Here is a 21,161-nt window from a genome sequence, read left to right as displayed (position 1 = left end):
AAAAGTTGTCTACAAACATTTAATTAAGGATACTATATATATGATTTATAACATGTTAATGAAAAATACACACAAAATAAATTATTAAGCACGTAATTTACATACTTAAGAAATTAGCTAAATAGCTGAAGAATGATTAAAAAGCAATTACAGAATTACAACATCGAACAATTAAAAAACAGCTATAATTAAACTACCATTTACTAACCTGTGCTATCACGGTGATATAAATTAAAGAGATATTACATAGATTTTTTTTGTATTTTCTCTTACAGAAACGTTACTCGGTGACCATGAGTGTCCGCAAGAACTGTCTCACTGCCTTTTCGCTTACAAGCGGATCGACGCGAAGATAGCCTGGCCGAAGACCAGTTCTTAAGCATCGCGAGCAGAAAACCTCGTAGAGTTAACGATGTCGATTTCGTGGTGGCGAAACTAACGAGTCTGAAACACCTGTCTCTACTCTTACTGTTAGTTTCGTTGCTAGCACCATGTTTTCCTTTTGATCGTCTCATTGTTCACACTTTTTACATATAAGTCCGTAACGAATTTTTCAATTTCCAGCACAAAAAAAACCTCTTCGGTAATCTAACTAACTCTTAGAATATACTTGAACACTGCCAGGTATAGACAGCTTTCGAACGATCGACGTAAAAACGAAAAAAAGTCCACTGAAAGCGACCAAAGTTTAATTTAAGAAAAACGATTACTAAACCTTGTACTTTTATTCGTAAATCATGTTAATCTAGATCTATATTCCCACATATCCGGTATTTAAAATCAGTACAATCGTCATCATTCTATTGGTCGCTTTTTAATATATAGAATTCTTGCCCATATTTTTTGTAATTAGTAATTAACGTAAAGAAAAAGAAGGACTTCTCTTAGCTGCGCGATGGTCCAAAGAAATTTTATTGTTTGTCTGAATCATATAGCTGTTGAGGATGATGATTATAGTAGTGCAATCTAGTAGTGCAATGCGTAGCTGGGAACGATCTCGAAGTAAGAATTTCATATAACGCAGCTAAAGAGTCTGAAAAAGCAGAGTATGATCTTACGATCGGGCGATTAGCATTCAATCGGATTTAATTTGCTATACAAGCAGGTGCTAGAGCGTCGGATCGGCTAAACGGAGGGTCGATTCAGTTCGTTTGTTGGCACTGAACCGGAGATTTCGAACAAATTTCCGCCGAACGACCGTTTCTTATTTATGAACACATGAATAATACGAGATAAAGGATCGTGTATTACTCAGTATTCGATATTTTGCAAAATTCTTCGATAACGAAGCTATTGACTAAGTCTCATTGATGAAATAGGTTTCGAATCGAGGAAGCCGATGGAAAATCCTGCACTTTTTGCTGCAAGAAATCAAGGCTTTGAATCCTTTGCGATTGTCCTTCGATCTCGAAACCTACTTCACGAGAGAACACGAAGTTTTTTAACGGGATGAAATCACTAAAAAGAGAGCAACCAAATGTCTCTGTAACGTTTCTTTCGAAATAAATTTACCGCAGATGACTTACTTACTTAATTCTCTTATTAAAATCATTTTTAGCATATCAATCGATTATTTTAAATATTTTTATACGATTAATCGATTAGATTGATGCTGCCATCTTACTCTTTGTATCAATCGCTCATTTTTGTATTTTTAACGTTATTATTTCTTCTTGACATTTTGTTAGAAAAAGTCAATCTTTACCATGTACGAATTATTTATATGTCAAAGGAGATCAGAGATATGTTGGATTGCCTCTGTTAGGGGTGATTCAAGCCTATAGTGTAACCGAATAAAAATCATAGGGGGATTACCCCTTTTAATACAAATTGAATATTAGACTTATATATATATAGAACACGAAAGGCTAGTTTAGACTCTATTTTAAGTACTTTCTCGTCGAGACATTGGCGGATTATACAAGCAATCTGTACTTTAGACGGACGTCGCATATTTATTGGGAAGTTGTACACAATATTTTACTATCATTCGTCGGATTTTTCCTTTTTTTTTTTTTTTCGCGCGTGCGTGCGCGCTTCTCGCTTATTCCTTTCTCCGAATCTGCCAGGCTGATTTGCTCACCTAATATTATTATAAAAGGCTGTGGAACTAATTAATCTCTTACTCTCTCCCTCTCTCTCTATCTCTCTCTCTCTCTCTCTCCAGAAATGAGCAATTAAATACAGAGCAGAGTTCGATCATGTTTGTGTTTTTGGAGGATTTGTATGGGGGTTGAGATATGAGGGTTGGAGCGTAAATCGTGGAGCGAATATTTTGCTACTGAAACTCTCGTACAAATCAGCCTTGCAATTGTTATTAGGTATTGTCTTATATAAGAAAACGAACAAAAAAAGGAAAAAAGAAAAAAGTGAAAAGTAACAGGATGTGTAGCCCTCGATAAATACGTGTAATAATATACGATAATAATTATTAGCAATTTATAAATGTACATTTCTCCTTTATATGTCGTATCTAATTTATTATGAAGCGAATTTTTAATACCTGTAATGTCGTAATTAATAATATCCCTCTGCATTAAACGTGCTTTCGATCCTCCACCCCCTACCCCTCTTCGAATCTAATTGATTACGATTAACCGTAATGTTAATGCTTCTAATATGCTAGTCAAGCCGATACAAATCAGAAGTTTGTAAAAGAGTACCGTTTTTTCTCTCCTCTCTATGGCCCTTTTTATAGATGTAACTTTTCACGTGATAGTTTCTACTTGTTGACAAAAAAAAAAAAAAGAAGAGATAAGGTAATATCATTGATGATCGATTATTCTCACCTTTATTACGATTACTGATTATGATTACTATTGTAACGTGTAACAGTATGCTCAATAAAAACTTTTCTATAATTCGAACAGTGGATGGAACAGTGCTAATGTGGTATACAAATAATTGTGTAATAAAATTTCGTATGCAGAGCGAAACTAATGCTTCGTCATCTAATTATTTTCTTTTCTCTTTGTTTTTACACTACCTTGCGAGTGTAATGATTGTATAACGAAAGAGTAACGAAACAGACTTGTACCAGGAAAAGATGATTACAGGGTTAACAATAGCCCCGACACGATACAACGTATGTGTGTCATATTTGCATCGAAATCTTTTTGTTTTTTTTTTTTGGTATTATAAGAGCGCGCATTTGTGCCGTCTGGCAATCAAGAAATATTATCGGTGAACAGACTGTCGGTATTTATAGCTACGGTTGTAATGTTATAAATAACCGATCAATCTTATCAACTTGTGATATTGCTACAACGTGTGAAGTGGCGATGTTACCTACGCGTGATCTAGGCCTGGATTTCTACTAAAATCAATGAAGCACGTATCGTTAGATTAATAAAATAGATGATGAAGAACTTCATAGTAAAATTTTAATAGAAACTCATTTTACTTTCCTACTTTTGCATTAATTACAAGGAATGATTAATAATAATTAGATGCGAGCGAATGAAGACTTTGATACTATAATTTTATTCGTAAAAATTATTTACGTAAAATAAATTACAATAAATAGCTATATATAACTATAAACATATTATAATAAAACAATAATAAATTTTGTTCATAAAATATAATAATTCGCTCATATTTAATTATTAATCATTCTTGATGATTAATACAAAATTAGGAGGGTTGGGCAAGCGGAATATTGCAAAAAAATTACGCAAGGAGGGGAATATGAAGATTAAAAGATACGTAATCAAAGAAAATAAATTAGGCTTTGTTAGCAACGAAATTTTAATAAAATTCGAAAACACGAATACAATGTTGCTTAAAAATGCATATCTTTTGAAATTCTCGTTACGATAAGAAATAGTCGAATGCTTTCCACGCGAAGGAGGCACATGAACAAGGATTACAAGTGGAAATATTTATTATAAATCAAAACTTACATTATTTAAATAACAGTACTTGCACCTGAGAGCTGCAATACCTTAAACAATTTATAGAATAAAGCGACTACTTCCGACAATAACTGAAGACTAAAGACCTTATTCCTAATATTGTATCACATCTATTTCTCGACTATGAAGAAGTAGATCGATCGACGTTTGATTGATCTACGTACGGTCCACGTAAAACTCGAGACAGAAGGTAAATTTTCTTAAGATAAAAATAAAACAGGGTTGCCTTCTATGCCAAAATAAAACTTACTAAAATATCTAATAAATAATAAAATCGTAATTTAAGCGATTAAAAATTACAGCTGTCTTTTACCGCTTACCAAGAGCTGAACATATATTACAAATGAATATCAAACAAGAATTAACGAAATAATTTTAAAAAACAAAATTATTTCAAAATCTGACCTAATTTAACCAATAGTTAAACATTGAAGTTACACTTCGTACAAATAATTGCATCAAGTTTAACTAAAGGATCAAAATTAAGCCAAATATGTAAATATATAGTACGAGTTTCTATGTTAAACATATAGAAACAATTTTAATTCGATTGCACTTAGATTGCACTTAAAAATACCGTTAAAACCCAGCTGGTGAATTGTAAAAAACAATTGTATCTTAGATACACTACATGCTAGTTAAAATACAGAGAAGCGAGTAGAATTGTTTACGTTGAGAACGATTGTGAAAAGGTGAAAAATAAAACCCAAAGCAGAATAAAAACTACTAACTCTAGGCCTTCAAGCTCTCAGGCGCATAATGTGATAGCGTATATCGTTAAATGCATGTTTTTTTCCGGGATAATGAGAAGAGCACACATGAAAATCAAATGAAAAACGATGTACTACGAGAATGAAGTGAAATTAACGATAAATAGGAAATAATGATTATTTAAAAAACGACTAAGAATCATCATCGATGAACGCAGGACTAAACACCGAGGTTGTATTCCGCAGTCGCGAATAAAAAAAAAATGAAATCTCGCCTTGTCACCGAAAAATTACATGAATTCGAAAAACGAACCATCGTATCGTCGCTACGACTGTAAATGATTCCTATACACCAGATATTCGAAGTGCAATCCTGAATCTTTTGAACTAGGCCAGTCCAATGGAACTCACGTTATAAAGATTTTGCGATAAAGCAAATTTCTTTTTCTATTTCGAAAGATTCTTCTTTTTTCTTTTTTATAACTCTTTCTTAGTTATTCAACATTTTTACACATGCGAAGAGAGTTTATAACAAGCAAATTTTTAAGTGTGTTTAACAAGCAAATAGCCACTGTGTAAAAGTTGCTCTTTTTCTTCAATTGGTTACGTTACTGTGATACAACAAGTATTATAATAATATAGTAATAATTCATTACTATATGTATATATAGATATATATATATACCATCATTCGTTGTCATCATGCATTGATGAAAATATCTCATAATAGATTACATTCGCTACTTTCTTCCGTAATATTTCTATATAAGTATAATTATAGTTGCATTCCATGCACCCATGAAAGCAGCTATAATTATTCTGTACAACATAGATTAAATATTAAATATTCGCGACAATGATGTCCATGCTTGTTAGTATAATTCTGTTCGCCGTGTGACTATAGAGTAAACTATAATCACCATTGCGACTGAATACATATAGTAATCAGTCATTATAGCAACTGATTTTGTAATGAAAGAGTTAAGCGATACATGTTATGTGAAATCTGTACGAAATGGCAACGCTAAACAAAAACGTGAGGTTCTTAACTCGAATAAAGCTTATATCTACCGTAAGGACTCGACTAATTCAAACGATCATCATTCTACGTCGTCGTGACTGCTCATCGATCAAAGGATTTTTCAGACTCAATTTTTAATTCACAGCCGGTTACAATATACGATTCTTGACTTTTGAAACCAATAACACGATGTTCAGGGCGATACGTAAATTTTTCTGAAAAGATATCCTCGTCCCAATAAAAATGGCTCGAAGGAAAAAGAAAAACGATAAAATTTCCCGCGTTTCCTCCTCTACGAAATAATTTAAATAATCACGATCTTATAATACAACATATCATATCGAACGCATAGAGAATAAATTAAATATCTGCGAATACGTAAGTACTTAAGTGTACAATTATAAATAGGATAGAGAAATCAAACGTCGCCAGTCAGATTGGCTCTTTCCTCTATACTGTTTACACGTTAGCATCTGCATAACTGAACTCCGCGACAGAAACGAAAGGGAAAGCGCGGTTCTCCCCCTTCTATCTTGTTACAATCGTTAATATGACGATGAATATACTCGCATTATTCTAACGTGCACGGTGTGTGTATGTGTGTGTGTCTCTCTGTGTGTGTAAGAATACATTCAATAATGCTAAGCGACATACAAATGTTCCCCCTATGTTTAAATGTGACTGCACTTTTTCTTCGGATTTTATCCGACCGTCGATCGAAAAAAGCTAGAGCTCGTGGAATGATTACACGTTGTCATGTTACTTCGAATATGATAATAGTGATTGACGAAAGGGATATGTATACGCGTGTACGGCCTGATTAGATGCATGTAGATGCAAGTATGGACGTATAGTGTCTAAGAAGAAAACTGTCCGTCGCTTTTTCTGTACAATGCGAGAAAAGAATTGAATACATCGCGGTATTTATTTCTTTCTGTTAGGTCAATGTAAGTTTGCAGCAACGAATCTCTTCTGTTATTCGAGTGAAAAGACATAGAACGCAAAGAAATACGATTAACTTGAATTCGAATTTTGATTCAGATGCACGTTCAAAGCAATATAGACCAATTCGCCTTGCAGACATTGTGTTTCTTTCCTTTCCTTTTTCTATTCCAAAACGATCAGTCGCTAGCACAAAGCCATAATAATTCGTCCCGTGTGTCGAGCACGAACAGCAACATGAAGTACTTCTTTTTTACGGTGCGTCTGATTGATCGAGAAAAGCAGCTGGAATGTGCTGTTATACGTTAAACGATTCAGATAGAATGGACATCAGTCAATGTTTCAACTAAACAATGCAGAGCCCTTTTATCATCCTGGCGTTATCGTTTCGCGTATAGCTCTCTTATGTGGTATCCCTTTACTGCGCACGAACGTAATACTTCCGTTCCTGAAACAAAAGAGGACGACGGTTTTCTAAAGAAATCAGTTAAAAAAAAAAATCCCAAGGATCTCGTGCCTTCAAAATGCAACTTATTTTCTTCCGACAATGGAATCTAGAAGGCTAAGTGTTACAAAATTTCGGAAACTTTCGACTGGTCGCTACTGATTCAAAATAAAGTGAAAGAATTTCGAAAAGAAAAAAAAAACATGAAAAATAATAAAAATTTTCTACCAAAGACACAAGATCTGTATGAAACTCTGACAAAATTGTTACAGAAGCTGGAAAAAGAAATAATATTAATTCGTATGTACCATGACAAGCCAAAACTCGATATCAAGTATCAACATGACATTTACAATAATTAATTACTGCTCGTAGAAGGGGTGGTTTCGAGTATATACACAAGCCAAATGTTACATTTTCCCATGCTAGCTACGGGTTTTACATAAAAGGAGCAGTAATTAATCGCCACGACACAGAATGATGATTCTCGATCGTGATCTTGTTACGATTAAAAACAAAAGATAGTCTGCACTGTGGCAATATCTATAAAAAAAAAAAAACAAAGAAACAGAGGTGAGTCGAACGATGGTATGCGTGGTGTTCGAGAATGACACAAAAAAAATTAATAACGATAAAAAGACTTGTCTGTGCATCGACATGAAACATCAGGGATAGAAAATAAAAAAAATAAACAAAAAAAAAAAATTAAAAATTGTTCTACAAAATCTACAAATACGCACCTGCTACAGAAACCCGGTCTAGTTTCGCCCCGGTATTTTGCTGTCCAGACGAAATCGTACTCCAGAGTGACATCCTTTTATCTAAGTCCCGGCCCGCAGAGTACTCAAATCAAAGCGAAACAAAACGACAACGCAAATATCGAAAAAACGACTGATAACAATGATGGTTAAGAAACACAAATGGCGTGCGAGGAGAATTAATAATGCAAACCTGTTACATACGCATTCTTGGTTTCATACAAAGGTTCCTACATGATTTGGTTATATGACAAATAAAGAAAAAGGAACACAGACACAGAATATGATAAGGATATACCCCATGATACACGACAATCCCATATATAGTCGAGTAACAACCATGTTCAGTTAAAAAATAATTTATTCGCTCGCTCGTTAAAGTCTCAAGGCACTACTTATATTAAATAATCCAGCTTTCGTAATAATTAATCACGAGTTCAGAAACATTGTACCATATGGTCGAATAATAATAGGATATCTTTATTCGTTTATCCTTCTTTCCCTTTTGAATAGAAAGTTCGAAGTCTAGAAATGTAGTTGGAGATTAATTTAAAAAAAAGGTGAGGGATGATACAAGGTGCCCCGAATGAGAATAAGAAACGCAAGCACTTGAGATCTTCTTTTTAAAATATAGTCATTTGTTACACAAATGAGGATAGTTTGAAAATAATAACATACGTATATACGTAAATATGTATTGTATACAACGAATACTTTCCGAAGAAGATAAATATTAAAACACTTATGGGAAAACTTCGAGACACCTCACATCGTGTTAAAACTATAGGATACAGTCGAGTGTAATCCTAAGCAAGATGAAGAATTCCTCTTCGTTATATAATAAAACGAGAAAAATATAAAATTCGTGTTAATTATAATAAGTGAAAAATGAATGTAAACTATTGACACGAGTCATCTGAGGCTTGAAGAAGACTGTTTTCTGGTATTAAAAATTAAAAACAGACTACGTATACGAGAATATCGCAAGAACAACCTGTTACAAAAAATAATTCTTCGCACGTTGAACTGCAAATCGTTAGATTGATTATTATTAATTTTCTCTACACATTGATCATCGTGAAATTGTCACCTTTGCAAATCTATACTGAACTATATAGTTAAGCAAAAGCCGCTGCTAGAATTGACTACTTGTAATCCGTGTGCGTAGTTTCACGGTGTTCTGGCTTACATGATAAAATAGCTCGAACATAAAACAATGTTACTTTTCTTATCATCCTATCTCAGCCAAGACTAACACGTGAAACGGCCGATTCGTGTAGTTTCACTACGAAAATAATTGTCTCTGGAAGCTTATTGATTTATTCTAATTGCTTTCTATACGATTGTGTATAATACAAGCGTAAAAAGTTTAAAACAGTTAATAATAATAATTATAGATAAATAATGCGATGCGATAAAAATAAAATGCTTTGTAGAAAAGCACCTATCCATCGAATTTCAATTGATTCGCTTGTCTTTAAAAAGTACGGAATACAAATATCTTCGATATTTTTGTTTAAAAGGCAGAATACGACGAAAAAACACACAGAGAAATTAACGTGAAGTGAAAGGGCATCGTTATCACAGCTTACAAGTGGAAGTAATTTATAAAAGACTGTATACTTTTTCTACGCGATACTTTCCCAGATAAGAAAAGAGTTACAAATGGAAATAGCATCGAGGGATTATAGAAATACTCGTATAGTAAATGTAATAAAAGAATGTGCAGTTATGATGTGCTGTCGTCATTGTCAATTGGGGATATCTGGCTGCGAGAAAAAACAGTATATCAAATGCCCAAAAAATTGCCAAAGGCCCATGCCTACGTCCAAACTACTATAAATTCCTATAAATGCTTGCATTTAAGAGGAATCGTTTAAGATAGTTTCCAAAAGATCGCAAATTCCTCAGCGTATTTGGATTACACTATCGTGGAATTTAAAAACGAATACCTAAATATAACTTCTCCCAAACGATCGTACGCTTTCTTTAAATAATTCTTTCTCGTTCTAGAAGTATAGACTTTTCGATGCGGTATACACCGAAAATCACCATGCGACTGGGCATAAATCGAACGACAGGCAATACTACAGACGAAGAATATCCTACGAGTGAATCCCGAAAGCTTGGAAGATCTTGTTTTTAAAACCGGGTTTGTTAGGACTAGCGTCGTTGTGGCCAGACTGTCCTTCATGTAGCGCCCTTTGTACCAGCGGCAGCGAGCCCTGTGATTGTGTGTTGTGTCGCCAATTCATCAGAACGGGCCGGATAACGAAAAAAGAACAAAAAGAAAGAAGAAAAGGATAGTAGACGACTAATCGTGTGCTACAACATGCAGTGCAACTAAAATATTTCTTTCTTGTATCCGACACAACTTACCTCGTCGTGTTGCTCGTGTTCGCTGTTGGCTAAACTGGATCGCGAACCGCGTCTCGTCGACCCTTTTTCTTCCCCTAAAATTTGCGCGACTTTCCCTTGCTTCACGAACTCCAATGTCTGCTTCAAATTAAACGAAAAAACTTAAGTAACAAATGCCTGCAATTTTTTTTAGTCGAAGTAATTGTAATACTTTTAACGATACAATCTATCTTCTATAAAATTTAATCGCTTTAATACCGTATATTAGAGAGAAATTATATTCGTCTAATTCATTTTCACACCGCGAAAATTTTGTTTATATTTTATATTTTTCTATTCTTTCAATCTCTTTACTGTACTATTTAAGTATTATTACAATAAAAGTAAAAATATCTACGTTCGGTTCAGATTTTATATCCAAGCAATTATTGAACTTACCTCTTTTCGTGACCTAAGAGCGCAATCTTCTAGAGTTTCGGCCGCTTCATATTTTCCTTGTCTTCGATATAACGCACCAAGATTCTTTAGAGTAGTCGTGACTGTAGGTGAGTCCACTTTAGCAGCTTTGTGCCAACCTCCATATTCTCCATATGGAGCATTCTCTTTATTTCTGTGTTTATTCTCTTCTCTTTCTTCAGCAACCTGAAATAGAAACGTTTTCCATAATGTCACGGTCACTTATATCCTAAATACCATTCTCAAAGCCACCAAAGGCATTCTTACCTGCCAGATTGGTTTGTTATCACCAGCAATAGCACCAAACTCTTTCTCGTGTGCTCTAGTCAATACTTGTTTGTACAAAACTTCCGCATCCTTGTACTTTCCTTGTTTCAAGTAACACGATGCCAAATTATTTTTCGTCTTCGCGACATTAGGATCGTCCGGTCCAAGTTTACCTTCGTAGATCTCCAGCGCTCGCAAGTAATAGCGCTCCACTTCTTCGTATTTACCTTGATTCTGGCAAAGCAAGGCAAGGTTATTCAGCTGCTTCGCGACATCAGGATGATCACGACCAAGAACCTTTTCTCGGATATCAAGAGCACGTTTGCACAATGGCTCAGCCTCCTTGTATTTGCCTCGTTTTCCATACAAAACGGCCAAGTTATTCAACGTGGCAGCGACTGCAGGGTGATTTTCACCGAGCGTCTTTTCACGAATAGCCAAGGCATCGTTCAACAAGTTCGCTGCTTCTTTATATTTATTTTGATCCCTATATACTAAAGCAAGGATATTCAACATCGTAGCGACGTCAGGATGATCGTGACCAGAAGTCTTTTCCAAATCTTCCAACGCCTGTTTACAGAGAGGAACGGCCACCTCGTAACGGCCTTGGCTGGCGTACTGTATAACCAAATTGTGCAGTGTACGCAAGCGCGCAGGTATCTCGTATCCAGCGTTCACTTGTTGTGCAAATTGCGAAGGCGGTGTCGGTAATATCGCTGCAATAAAAATAGCGAACATTGCAAAAAGTGGTCCTTATCGGTAGCTTAAGCCTGTGCGAATACGAAACCTTACTAAAGTGTTCGTCAACAGTAACACGACTTGAAACGAAGCTACCTTGTACTCTTATACATTGGATGAAGTATCTTCGAATCTAATGGAGAAAATTACAAAATAATTTCAGTAAAATCCCTTCATGTTATTCACACAGACTCAAGAGAAAATTGGAGCACCTAAAAAAGATGCTTGATAAAAAAGAGAGAAAAAGCGAACGTACACTTACTATTTCGGTCGTCCGCATCATCATCGGGGAATAAATCAACCACAGGATCATCTGGTGGCCGGTCTTTTGCATTTTCATCATCCGCAGAAGGATCAGGATCATATTGCTTCATGCTTTCCATAAAATCTAGGTGTTTCTTCTGTTCTTCCAATTGGACTAGCTAGTAAAATAAGAAATATTTTAGTCTCTTAAACTACATATTTCTCTATATGTAATATCTTTGTATATAATCTATATACATAACGTAAGCTCGAATAATTCCCGCAATATAATCGCAGCAATTCGATGCAGCATGGCGTCAAAAGATCTACCATTTCTATGAGTATATTATATACATTTACATATACATATGTGCAACTCTTTGTTGATGTCATCTTTGTGGGATTTCTTACAATAAGATAAGTTAAGGAGAAGAATAAACTTGTGCAATTTTACATCTCCAGATGTAGTTCCGCAATTACGCGTAATCGATAGTCTAGCTTCGACATCTCCTTCTCATTCTTATCATCTACTTTACATTTGACTACTTACTGCTTGCTGACTGGCTTGCAACTTTTGTTGCGTTCCAGCCAATTCATCCCTTAACCAGGCATTCTCTTGGCACAACCTTCTCACTTGCGTTCTAAGCTTTTGTTTCTCAGCCTCTACCATTTGTAAATGATTTGCAAGTGCCATCATAACCTGTGCTTCACCAAGGCCCAGCTCTATCATCTCAATGTTCTTCGATAGCAAGCTAGCTTTGTCTCTCGCGACTGGTGCATCCTGGGTCTGTAGGGCTTGTAGAAGTCCCCCGTGTTCAACACGCAGGGCTTCCAGACCCTGGGATACAATTCTGGCACCAGCCATAATTTCTTCCTGCGTCATGGCCGTCATTCTACCAATATTTTCTATTTTTTTGCTAAAAATTAAAAAAGTAGAATTATAACGAAAACTCAGCTGAAAAAGGAACATTAAAATTCCACACAATGACTTAAATTTAAAATTCAATATAACGAGTTTATTTTAAATATTAATTCAATTCGCGTTAGAGTATCGTTTTTAATTAATATAGTGGAACCAATCTTTAATTCTTTACAGATGTTTTGGAAATTTCCAAACGACACATTTTGAAATCATTTTCTGTAATTCTTTTTATAAAGTGTATAGATAGAGGCCTGTTTTCATATATCGTTGCTTCTAATTTCTGTTTGTTTCTAAACAAATTTTGTTATGTTTTCGTTACCGCTTTCAGTATTAAAAATGTTATATAATGAGATATAGAATCTTTTCTACAATTTATATTAGCATCAACGTAAACATCATAAAATACATTTATTACAATGATAAATACGCAATGATAACAAGACTCTATTTTGCATAGACCTGTGGTTCTCGTAACCAAGGCAGAAAGCATAAAGAAAAAGGTAAAACAGAAGTAAGCGGTATTTGGAACGACTTGCTTTACGCGCCAATAATTAACCGCAATCAAAAATAGGCATCGTGAAGTATTTCAGTCCAGGCAAGCAGAACGTATCCGGCATTGGTACGTACAGAGAATGTTTTCGGACATAAGCTGGTAGAACGGTTTTATTTTAAAATAAAATAAATATACAATCTGAGTGATCTAATCGCCGATCATGACGACTTAAAACATTTTTCGAAATACTTGAACGTCGATTACTCTAAAATTAATTCGAATAAAAACTTACCCCATGTCAGGGCCACGTTAAATCCACAGAAATCAATGGTTTAATATATACGCGCAGGCGCAATTGCCGCGGCGCTTCTTCTATGCGACACCAATGTACCGAGTAAAAGTGAATTACCAAGAAGAGAAAATTATCAAAAACTCTTACGCATTACACATACGATTATTATTAACGGGAGGAATATTCGCACGAAGAATCAAGTAACGACACGACGACAGATTAAAATCAATTGCAGACAGGCGAAGTTTTCGATAGAAAACTCACCCCATGTCACGACCGCGTTAAAACACAAGCGAAATCAATGGCTCGGTAGTTCTGCGCAAACGCAACAACTATGGCGTGCTCTTTTAATGCGACAGAATATATATAGGTGTATAGAGAAAGATGGTGAAATTTCACGAGGGAAGAGCAGAATTCGCAACGCCGTCGCCAATCGATAAAAACAAATCGGAAGAAATATGTGTTAACGAAAAAACATGAAGAAATGATTGACGTGGTCGCGGCCGGATCAGGATTTCAGGGTTCTGCACTTGTAAACCTTGACCTCGTACAATCGTCCTTCCAAACAAGCCTTGACCTCACAATACCAAATGAAACACTGTATCGTTTAACAAATGTACTTGAGTAATACTATTTCGCTCTTTTGACATTGACAGCTACTTCCGATCAATTGATTTGTCCAAGGACTTATAACGTAGAAGAGTAATAATATTCTTAGTTACCAGCATGATAATCTTTGTGAATCGACTTTCCAGCATAAGCGAGCAGGAAGCGTGGTGAGGAAAGCACGAAAGTCTCGAGTCGATACATTGATTTTTTACGAAACCTGCATTATAGGATATCAACAGGGAAAGTGAATGTCGCAGCTAATATGTACACAATGGAACCAGTGGCACTCGAATCACTCAAAATAAAAACTGATCGACTCGATTTTTTGAAAATTTCTTAATTTTAATATTAGAATACATAGTTAACATTTAATTTTTTGGAAACGGTGAAATTGATCAGTTTGATTCTTATTAGCTCACATGACAAAATTTTTCATGTCACTTTTTCCTTCATCGACATATTGCGACATCTGAACGCGCTTCAGTTTACGATGGAAATTATTTTCAGTGGTTCGCGCATGCAGTCGCAAAGATTTCCTCGGCGGCGTGTATTCGATCGTATTGCTTGAAAAACTGAGCAAAAAAGACGTACGTGAAGTTTCTAATGAAAGTGTGCGGCAATTAGAGCTTGGTATGTTTACGTAAAAACGTAGCGACTTAGATATAACTGACCATAAGCCTGGTGTTAATAGGAAAAGAAAATGGAAAAAATAATAAAAAAAAGTACAGATAACGATCAAAATGGATTCAAATGGTATAAGGATTCGTAAGTAGGGGAACTACTCACATTCTATAAGCGTTCAGCGTTTTTGACATATCTGTTCTACCCATCGGTAATGTTGGACTCTGTTGGACCTACCTAATCCGTATACAAAAAAAATTTAACTTTCTACTATATCGATCTGTCTGTCGTTTCTTCGCGGACAATCGCGACTGTATTGTCACTCTCAGTCAATCGAATTTTTTGTAAAAAAGTCATTTATCTCGTTTTTCAATCGTATAAAAATAGAATCTGTACAATATACATATATATATACACTACAATGTGTCCCGCAATGTGATTTCTAAAGGGGGGCACCCTCGCGGAATCGCGTTTAATTCTTTACTGAGGACTAACGTTTGGCTTCGCACCCTCTTGCATGAGAGACCGACATATCCGGGGGCAGAGGGGGATGGAAAGATTGCGCATGCGTTCAAAATTCAGGGGTGTTCCTACAACTGCACGAAGAACGTGCATAGACACCGGTATGTCCACGCCAGGTATGCATAACAAAATGAATGATGTCTTTCTACGTTAAGAAGAGCTTCGTGCTTAGCATCGTTACGACCACGTACGCAAATAAACGTCAGTCGGTCAGTAGGAATAACCGGAGGGTGCGTAAGGGTACGATGAATGAAGCTTCTAAGAGAGGGTGCTACGCGTGCATGATACTTAACACTTCACGGGAACGCGTATCCGCGTCCACCTTTTATCATTCCTCCCGTCTCAACACTTTACGAAACAGGATACACAGTATAGTGTAAAAGTCTTATATCATGTCGTTACTGATTTTATAACGGCGACTTAGAAACCTTAGAAAAAGTTTCCACATGTTATGTACATGAAAACGAATTTTAAGAGATTCTCTTTATGGTGTTACTTGTTTTGATGCACAAACTTTTTCAAAATATTGCAATCAACAAGACCTTGATATGAATGCTATAAAATATGTATGAGATCATCTAATACGAACCAGTGAAGGAAAGGAATTCAGAAATGTGAATCAGTTTCATGAAACAACTAATTTCTAGTAGAATTATAGCAAAAACATATTCAACAATTTTTCGACACAATTTCTAAAAATGTTGTTGTTATTAAAATAAGATTTCGTAAAATATTCTCTTTTATTAACGTATTTAATTATATTTATTTTTTATATAGTTTACTCTAAATTAATATTTTTTGGCAATTACAATTCACGAATACACTAGAATTAAAATAACCATTATTAAAAAAATATAATTAAAATATCTATCTATCTCTGAGATTAAAAAATTTCCGTTTGATTGATAATCTTAAACTTTTGCACAATTGAGAAAAGTGCACGATTAATAAGTAACTATCGAGTTTTAATTAGTTTTTTCTCTTCGCGGCTTTCTTTCGTAATTAATAGTGTTAAAGTGATGTGCAGACATAAAAGCGTATCGTATTAATGAGAAGAGCTGGTAGATACATATCATGTAAACAAATGCCGATGCGGAGCAACGGCGATAATTATTGGTGAACCAATTAATTTTGTCTGAAGTTTGCGGAATGTTTTAAGTCTCCACAGAGCCGGTAAGAAGCACACATAGAACGCCAGTTTTCGCAATCTTTCTCACTTCAAGGGGAATAGAGACGAGGTAGCTGATGACTCATAGCATGACGACAGAACATTACAAGTGCTGTACCATGTGCGCGCCCGTTCGTAGAGAAGTGTATTACATGCAACCGTATCTACCCAACACATAAAATTGCTTTCACGAATTTAATTCGACGAACCTGCTTATGAGAATATGGTGGCGTGATTGATCATACAGTGCTTCAAAACCTTCCTCGTTTATCGTCGGACCAACGATTTATTGAACATTCACGCTCATTTCTTGTTAGAAATTTTATCTTTTATAAAAACATATCGATGCAAATATAAAGGCATATTATCAGAAATAAGATAAAAGAGAATGCTTAAAAAAATTAATATCGTCACAATTGGTGAGTTGACCTTTGGGAATATCTTACGAGTTGAAAGTATATATATATATATATATATATATATATATATATGTATATTGTATATGTATTACAAATCGATAAGAGGATTGAGAAGAGCACGTGTGTGAGCATTTGACGTAAAATGAGGTAAACAATACGTATATATACTGTAGGTTTAATACAATTATCTTACATGGCAAAGCGCCATTTTTATCTTAAAAACTTTACCCTAGAAAAATATGAAATGTAATAATTTTTAAATAAAAATTTTAAATTGTCTAAAAGATGTTGCATACGTCAGTAACCCAGTTCCATTTCACATTTACTGATACATATGTAGTTAGAAATCTATAACTTGATAAGTAAAATTTTGCATGGTATTTTCGAAAGTACAGTAGAAAGAGGTCAGTGACAGTACAGGTAGGATAATGAAATTTTCAACTACAAATGGTCGTCACAACGTGAAACAATCGAAGATCTATATTTGTAAAGACTAACGGCTGAATCGCTGATTAAAATTCATATCATATAACAATTGCATACTCGTTTCAAGCTTCGTGCATATATAACCAATTGTGGTGACAATTTATAGAAGACGTTAGAAACTCCATTATATGAGTTCCTGAAATATTTGAATAAATAATAGAACCACTCCTTTGAATTGTTCTATAGTTTTCTAATTTCTTAGAGGTTAGGAATTCGGGCTGCATAATACGATAGTCAATGGAACACCTGTGCTAGTTTCTTTAGCTTTAGATGTTCAATAACTGCACATAGAATAGATAAAAAGCTCACGGAAGAATATTTACAAACAGGAAAGATAAATCAATTAAAAAAAAAAAAATTGATTGATATACTGTTAATCCTATCTCCACTTATCCGGTATTCTACGATTAATCTTCGCTTATCTACATACATTCATTTATGTAACGATACGCATAAAATACATAACAGAACCGAATGATACATGGTACCGAATCATTTTTCTTAACGCAACAACTTCGACTCCTTTTAACGAATTAGTGAAAATCCAATGAAACGCGCTCCTTTCTAAGTGTACCAGAATAGGGATAATTATCATTACAATCATCGTCATGGTCACTGGTTTTCTGTCATGGTTCCGCAGAATCTTACGGAAACAAATTAACATCATTTGCTTCCGGCTGTAACCGCCTATCGAAGGCGTGGCAATTTAAAACCGAGTCTGATTATATTCTCTATTCATATGACCAGAAACGCGAAAGGCATTCGGAAATTTGATGGTGAACGAAAGCTTACCCTTGTGAACGGTCCACGCAGGAATTCTCCCCTGTTCAGTGTATCATCCCCCTTTCTTAATAAAGGGCAGGATGCCTCGATGCGACGAACCTTTAAAAGAATTTTTTTACGTTGAACGCGTAGATTCTTATAGATTTAGCTCATACAATATTTTACAATCGGTGCAACGACGATGTACAATGATTCACGGTGATGATAATGTTGAAAAAAATGGATTCCACTCACCGATTTCGGTCGCGGATTCACTGTGAAACGATGCTCACGATACGAAGGAATAGTTGATTGAACTCTCGTTTAGAAATCGTCTCCACCGGCAAGAAGGAACACGAGAAAAGAGGCACTAAACTTTATTTCAGCACGTTTGATGACAGACTAAGATGGCGTGGACCAAGTACAAGTTAATAAAAGTACAATAACCACATATTTTACAGTCCGAATGTTGAATAAACGGCCATTAAGTGTAGTCTACACTCTGATAATAATGTAGACTACCGTCAAATCCCGTACAAATATAAAATGCGTTCTTTGGAACGAATAAATTGACGACAAAATATCCAGAATGTACGTCGACAGTCAGTCAATTATAAAAACGCGATTGAAGCGACTCTGTTCGATCGCAGCGCCAGTTACTGGAATTTTCTGAAATTCGTCGGTTTCTATGAAGCGACATCGTATTGTAAAATTGGTTTATTTTTACATACGGTACCATTAATTCGTTCTTTGTAAACGATTTAGATATAATATAGCTCATCTAGTAGAAATTGACGTTTCGCTCAATAAGATATTCAATTTTTTGGCGTGAATTATTAACAATTTAGTTAAAGATAAAGAACAGAGATATAAATGCAAGTAATGATGACTAACTAGGCCATCATTCATTCTACCTATTTTTACATCATTACTTATTCATACTATATACATACATATGATCTTCAAATGGAGGAAATGCTTTGGAAATAAGAAAGAACTTGATACATTGCGGTAAACCATATTTATTTGAATAATTATTATTTGAATAGTAAATAGATACAATAGAGAACGTTTTTAGCAGGCCAACTTCCCAATAACGGCAGAGAACTATCAATATTTTTTTTCTTCTAAAAGAGATGCATATCAATGTATGGAAGCATCGTTCGTTTTCATTTCTTTTTAAAACCTCTCAATAATTAAGAATAATGATATAGATTAATTCGTAATCGCCTTATTAAAAACAATTAAAAGTATTACCGTACAGATAAATATTGCTAACTTGAGAACAGTTAAAATTTCTCATACGTGTAATGGCATTTATAATCACTCCTTGGCCTAAAATAACAAAATGCTATATTATAATAAGAGATTGCATTGCGACTCTTTGTATCGTGTGAGAAATGATCGTTTATCGGACATATATTTTTGTGTCGTTTTTGTCTATTTTTTATGTCCAACATATGAGCATCTTGTCGTCTTTTTTTAAATGGCATCAATATCAAAATCATCCTCATCATCCGAGTCTTCATTGACTACATCAGGCTTCTGTATAGGCGGTGACTGTTGTGGTTTTAGCGACTGTTTGGCTCTATCGTCGTATTCAATCTATAACAGAAACAAATATATAGTTTATATGTGTAATTTGGAATTGTATAGAAATATAAGTTATTTACAAAACAAACATTTACCTCTAAATCGTCGTCTTCTTCTTCTGGTTCAGAATCTTCTTCTTCTGCTTCTTGTAACCAGGTTAAAAACGGTGCAGCTTTATCGTGAATTTCTTGGGATAAATCTTTTGATACATATTTTTTAGTCACCTTGTTCGACCATTCGAACAAAGCTTTTTCTTCCAAAATATCAGCATCGTAAAAGAGCTAAAACAATAAACAAAGTCTATTAATTAAAACATATACTCATAACAATTACCGAAGAATTCATGTCAGTAATTGGTCTTACCTTCAGAATGCCAGGTACTTTCGGCATCAAAGCATCTTTATGGAGGGCTATCACTTGTTCAATTCCTCTAATTAAATATTTCTGTGCCTTGATATCATCGTGGGTAAAACGAAGGAGAAGTACTCGATACTTTTTGGCTTGAGCAGCAATATTCTGATCGAAGAGTAATTCCGCCAAAATCAACGGTGCTTTTGTCTTGATCTCTAGACGTTCAGCCTCTGCAATCAGCTCTTTATGATTATCCAATTGCCCAGCATCGCGACGACATTTAACTAATTTATAAAACATATCCATCCTTTCTTTTTCAGTCTTATCGAGATCATCGCTAATAGTCATTCCCTTTGCGCCATCTGTTAAGTCCTGCAAACGGGCTCTAACTGCCTCCTCCGACACGTCGACTGCCCAATTATCGTCATCTCCGTTCTCATCCGCCATCTTTTCAGGAGCCTCGACCACGATGTCGGTAGTGCTCGTATCGTTCTCCGGAGAACCAGATCGATCACCATTAGCAGTAGCAGTGGTTGTAGTGGTAGTTGTTTCACCATTCGCACGTTTTGAACGTTTACCGCGTTTACCCTCAGTTAAAGAGCTGCCTTGAACAGCAGGATTCAAGCTCGGTGGATTTTTCAAAATGTAAGTGTTTAATTTATGATTACTTTCTAATAGTCCGTGATAGCCGCATGCTTTACATCCTTGCGAAATGGTTCCTTTCTTCGAGCTGACCATCAGCTCCGTCTCGGGATTATCGCAAGCCGGGCATAATACATATTTGCGGATGAATCCATCCAGCAAATCTTGTAATTTCGTAGCATCGTGCGATCCATTTACAATGAATCTTTCGTTTTTGAAATCGAACTGAGTCTGTGCTCCAAGTTCACAGCCGAAGTATTTGGTAGGATAGGTAGCAGGTCTCCCAATCGCTTTGGCGACATCGACCATATTCACGATTACCGTTTTGATACCATTTCCCTTGCCCTCCACTTTAGCTTGGATCCGTGGCATTTTATAGCGGTAAAACGCATCGCTGACATTACGGTTTACATTGACACTCCCCAT

The 21,161-nt window shown here is 35.3% G+C and overlaps 3 protein-coding genes across 23 annotated transcripts in view; 1 reads left to right on the top strand and 2 right to left on the bottom strand.

Annotated features, from left to right (window-relative positions):
• LOC100643048 (protein sprint) overlaps positions 1-6,357 on the top strand; it is a 159,280-nt gene extending 152,923 nt beyond the window's left edge. For all 14 annotated transcript variants that reach the window (XM_048408926.1, XM_012312062.3, XM_020864634.2 and 11 more), the window contains one exon: positions 276-6,357. In XM_048408926.1, the coding sequence (XP_048264883.1) occupies positions 276-379 (104 nt within the window). In that variant the 3' untranslated portion in view covers positions 380-6,357. The remainder of the gene's footprint in view (positions 1-275) is intronic.
• On the bottom strand, positions 1,990-18,780 carry LOC100643166 (kinesin light chain). Of its 8 annotated transcripts, XM_012312055.3 has the most exons (9): positions 18,405-18,780; positions 18,180-18,269; positions 12,406-12,772; positions 11,869-12,034; positions 10,875-11,590; positions 10,590-10,793; positions 10,173-10,292; positions 7,776-10,018; positions 1,990-7,038 (listed from the first exon to the last, which is right to left on the bottom strand). In XM_012312055.3, exons 3-8 carry the CDS (start codon positions 12,745-12,747, stop codon positions 9,899-9,901), a joined length of 1,668 nt encoding a protein of 555 aa, XP_012167445.1. In that variant the 5' UTR covers positions 12,748-12,772; positions 18,180-18,269; positions 18,405-18,780; the 3' UTR covers positions 1,990-7,038; positions 7,776-9,898. The 8 variants fall into 8 exon arrangements, with proteins under 8 accessions (XP_012167445.1, XP_012167441.1, XP_012167442.1 ...); XM_012312051.3 differs by lacking the exons at positions 18,180-18,269; positions 18,405-18,780 and adding an exon at positions 14,958-15,275; XM_012312052.3 differs by lacking the exons at positions 18,180-18,269; positions 18,405-18,780 and adding an exon at positions 14,958-15,029 and having other exon boundaries at positions 10,173-10,289.
• A 371-nt stretch (positions 18,781-19,151) lies between these two features.
• Positions 19,152-21,161, bottom strand: LOC125384609 (eukaryotic translation initiation factor 5-like). The gene is made up of 3 exons (XM_012312078.3): positions 20,106-21,161; positions 19,838-20,023; positions 19,152-19,754 (listed from the first exon to the last, which is right to left on the bottom strand). Exons 1-3 carry the CDS (start codon positions 21,159-21,161, stop codon positions 19,632-19,634), a joined length of 1,365 nt encoding a protein of 454 aa, XP_012167468.1. The 3' UTR covers positions 19,152-19,631.

Source organism: Bombus terrestris, chromosome 9 (genome assembly GCF_910591885.1).
Source record: "Bombus terrestris chromosome 9, iyBomTerr1.2, whole genome shotgun sequence".
Classification (NCBI taxonomy): Eukaryota; Metazoa; Arthropoda; class Insecta; order Hymenoptera; family Apidae; genus Bombus; species Bombus terrestris.
The sequence above is the reverse complement of the archived record's forward strand: the minus strand, read 5'-3'. Positions and strand labels throughout refer to the sequence as shown.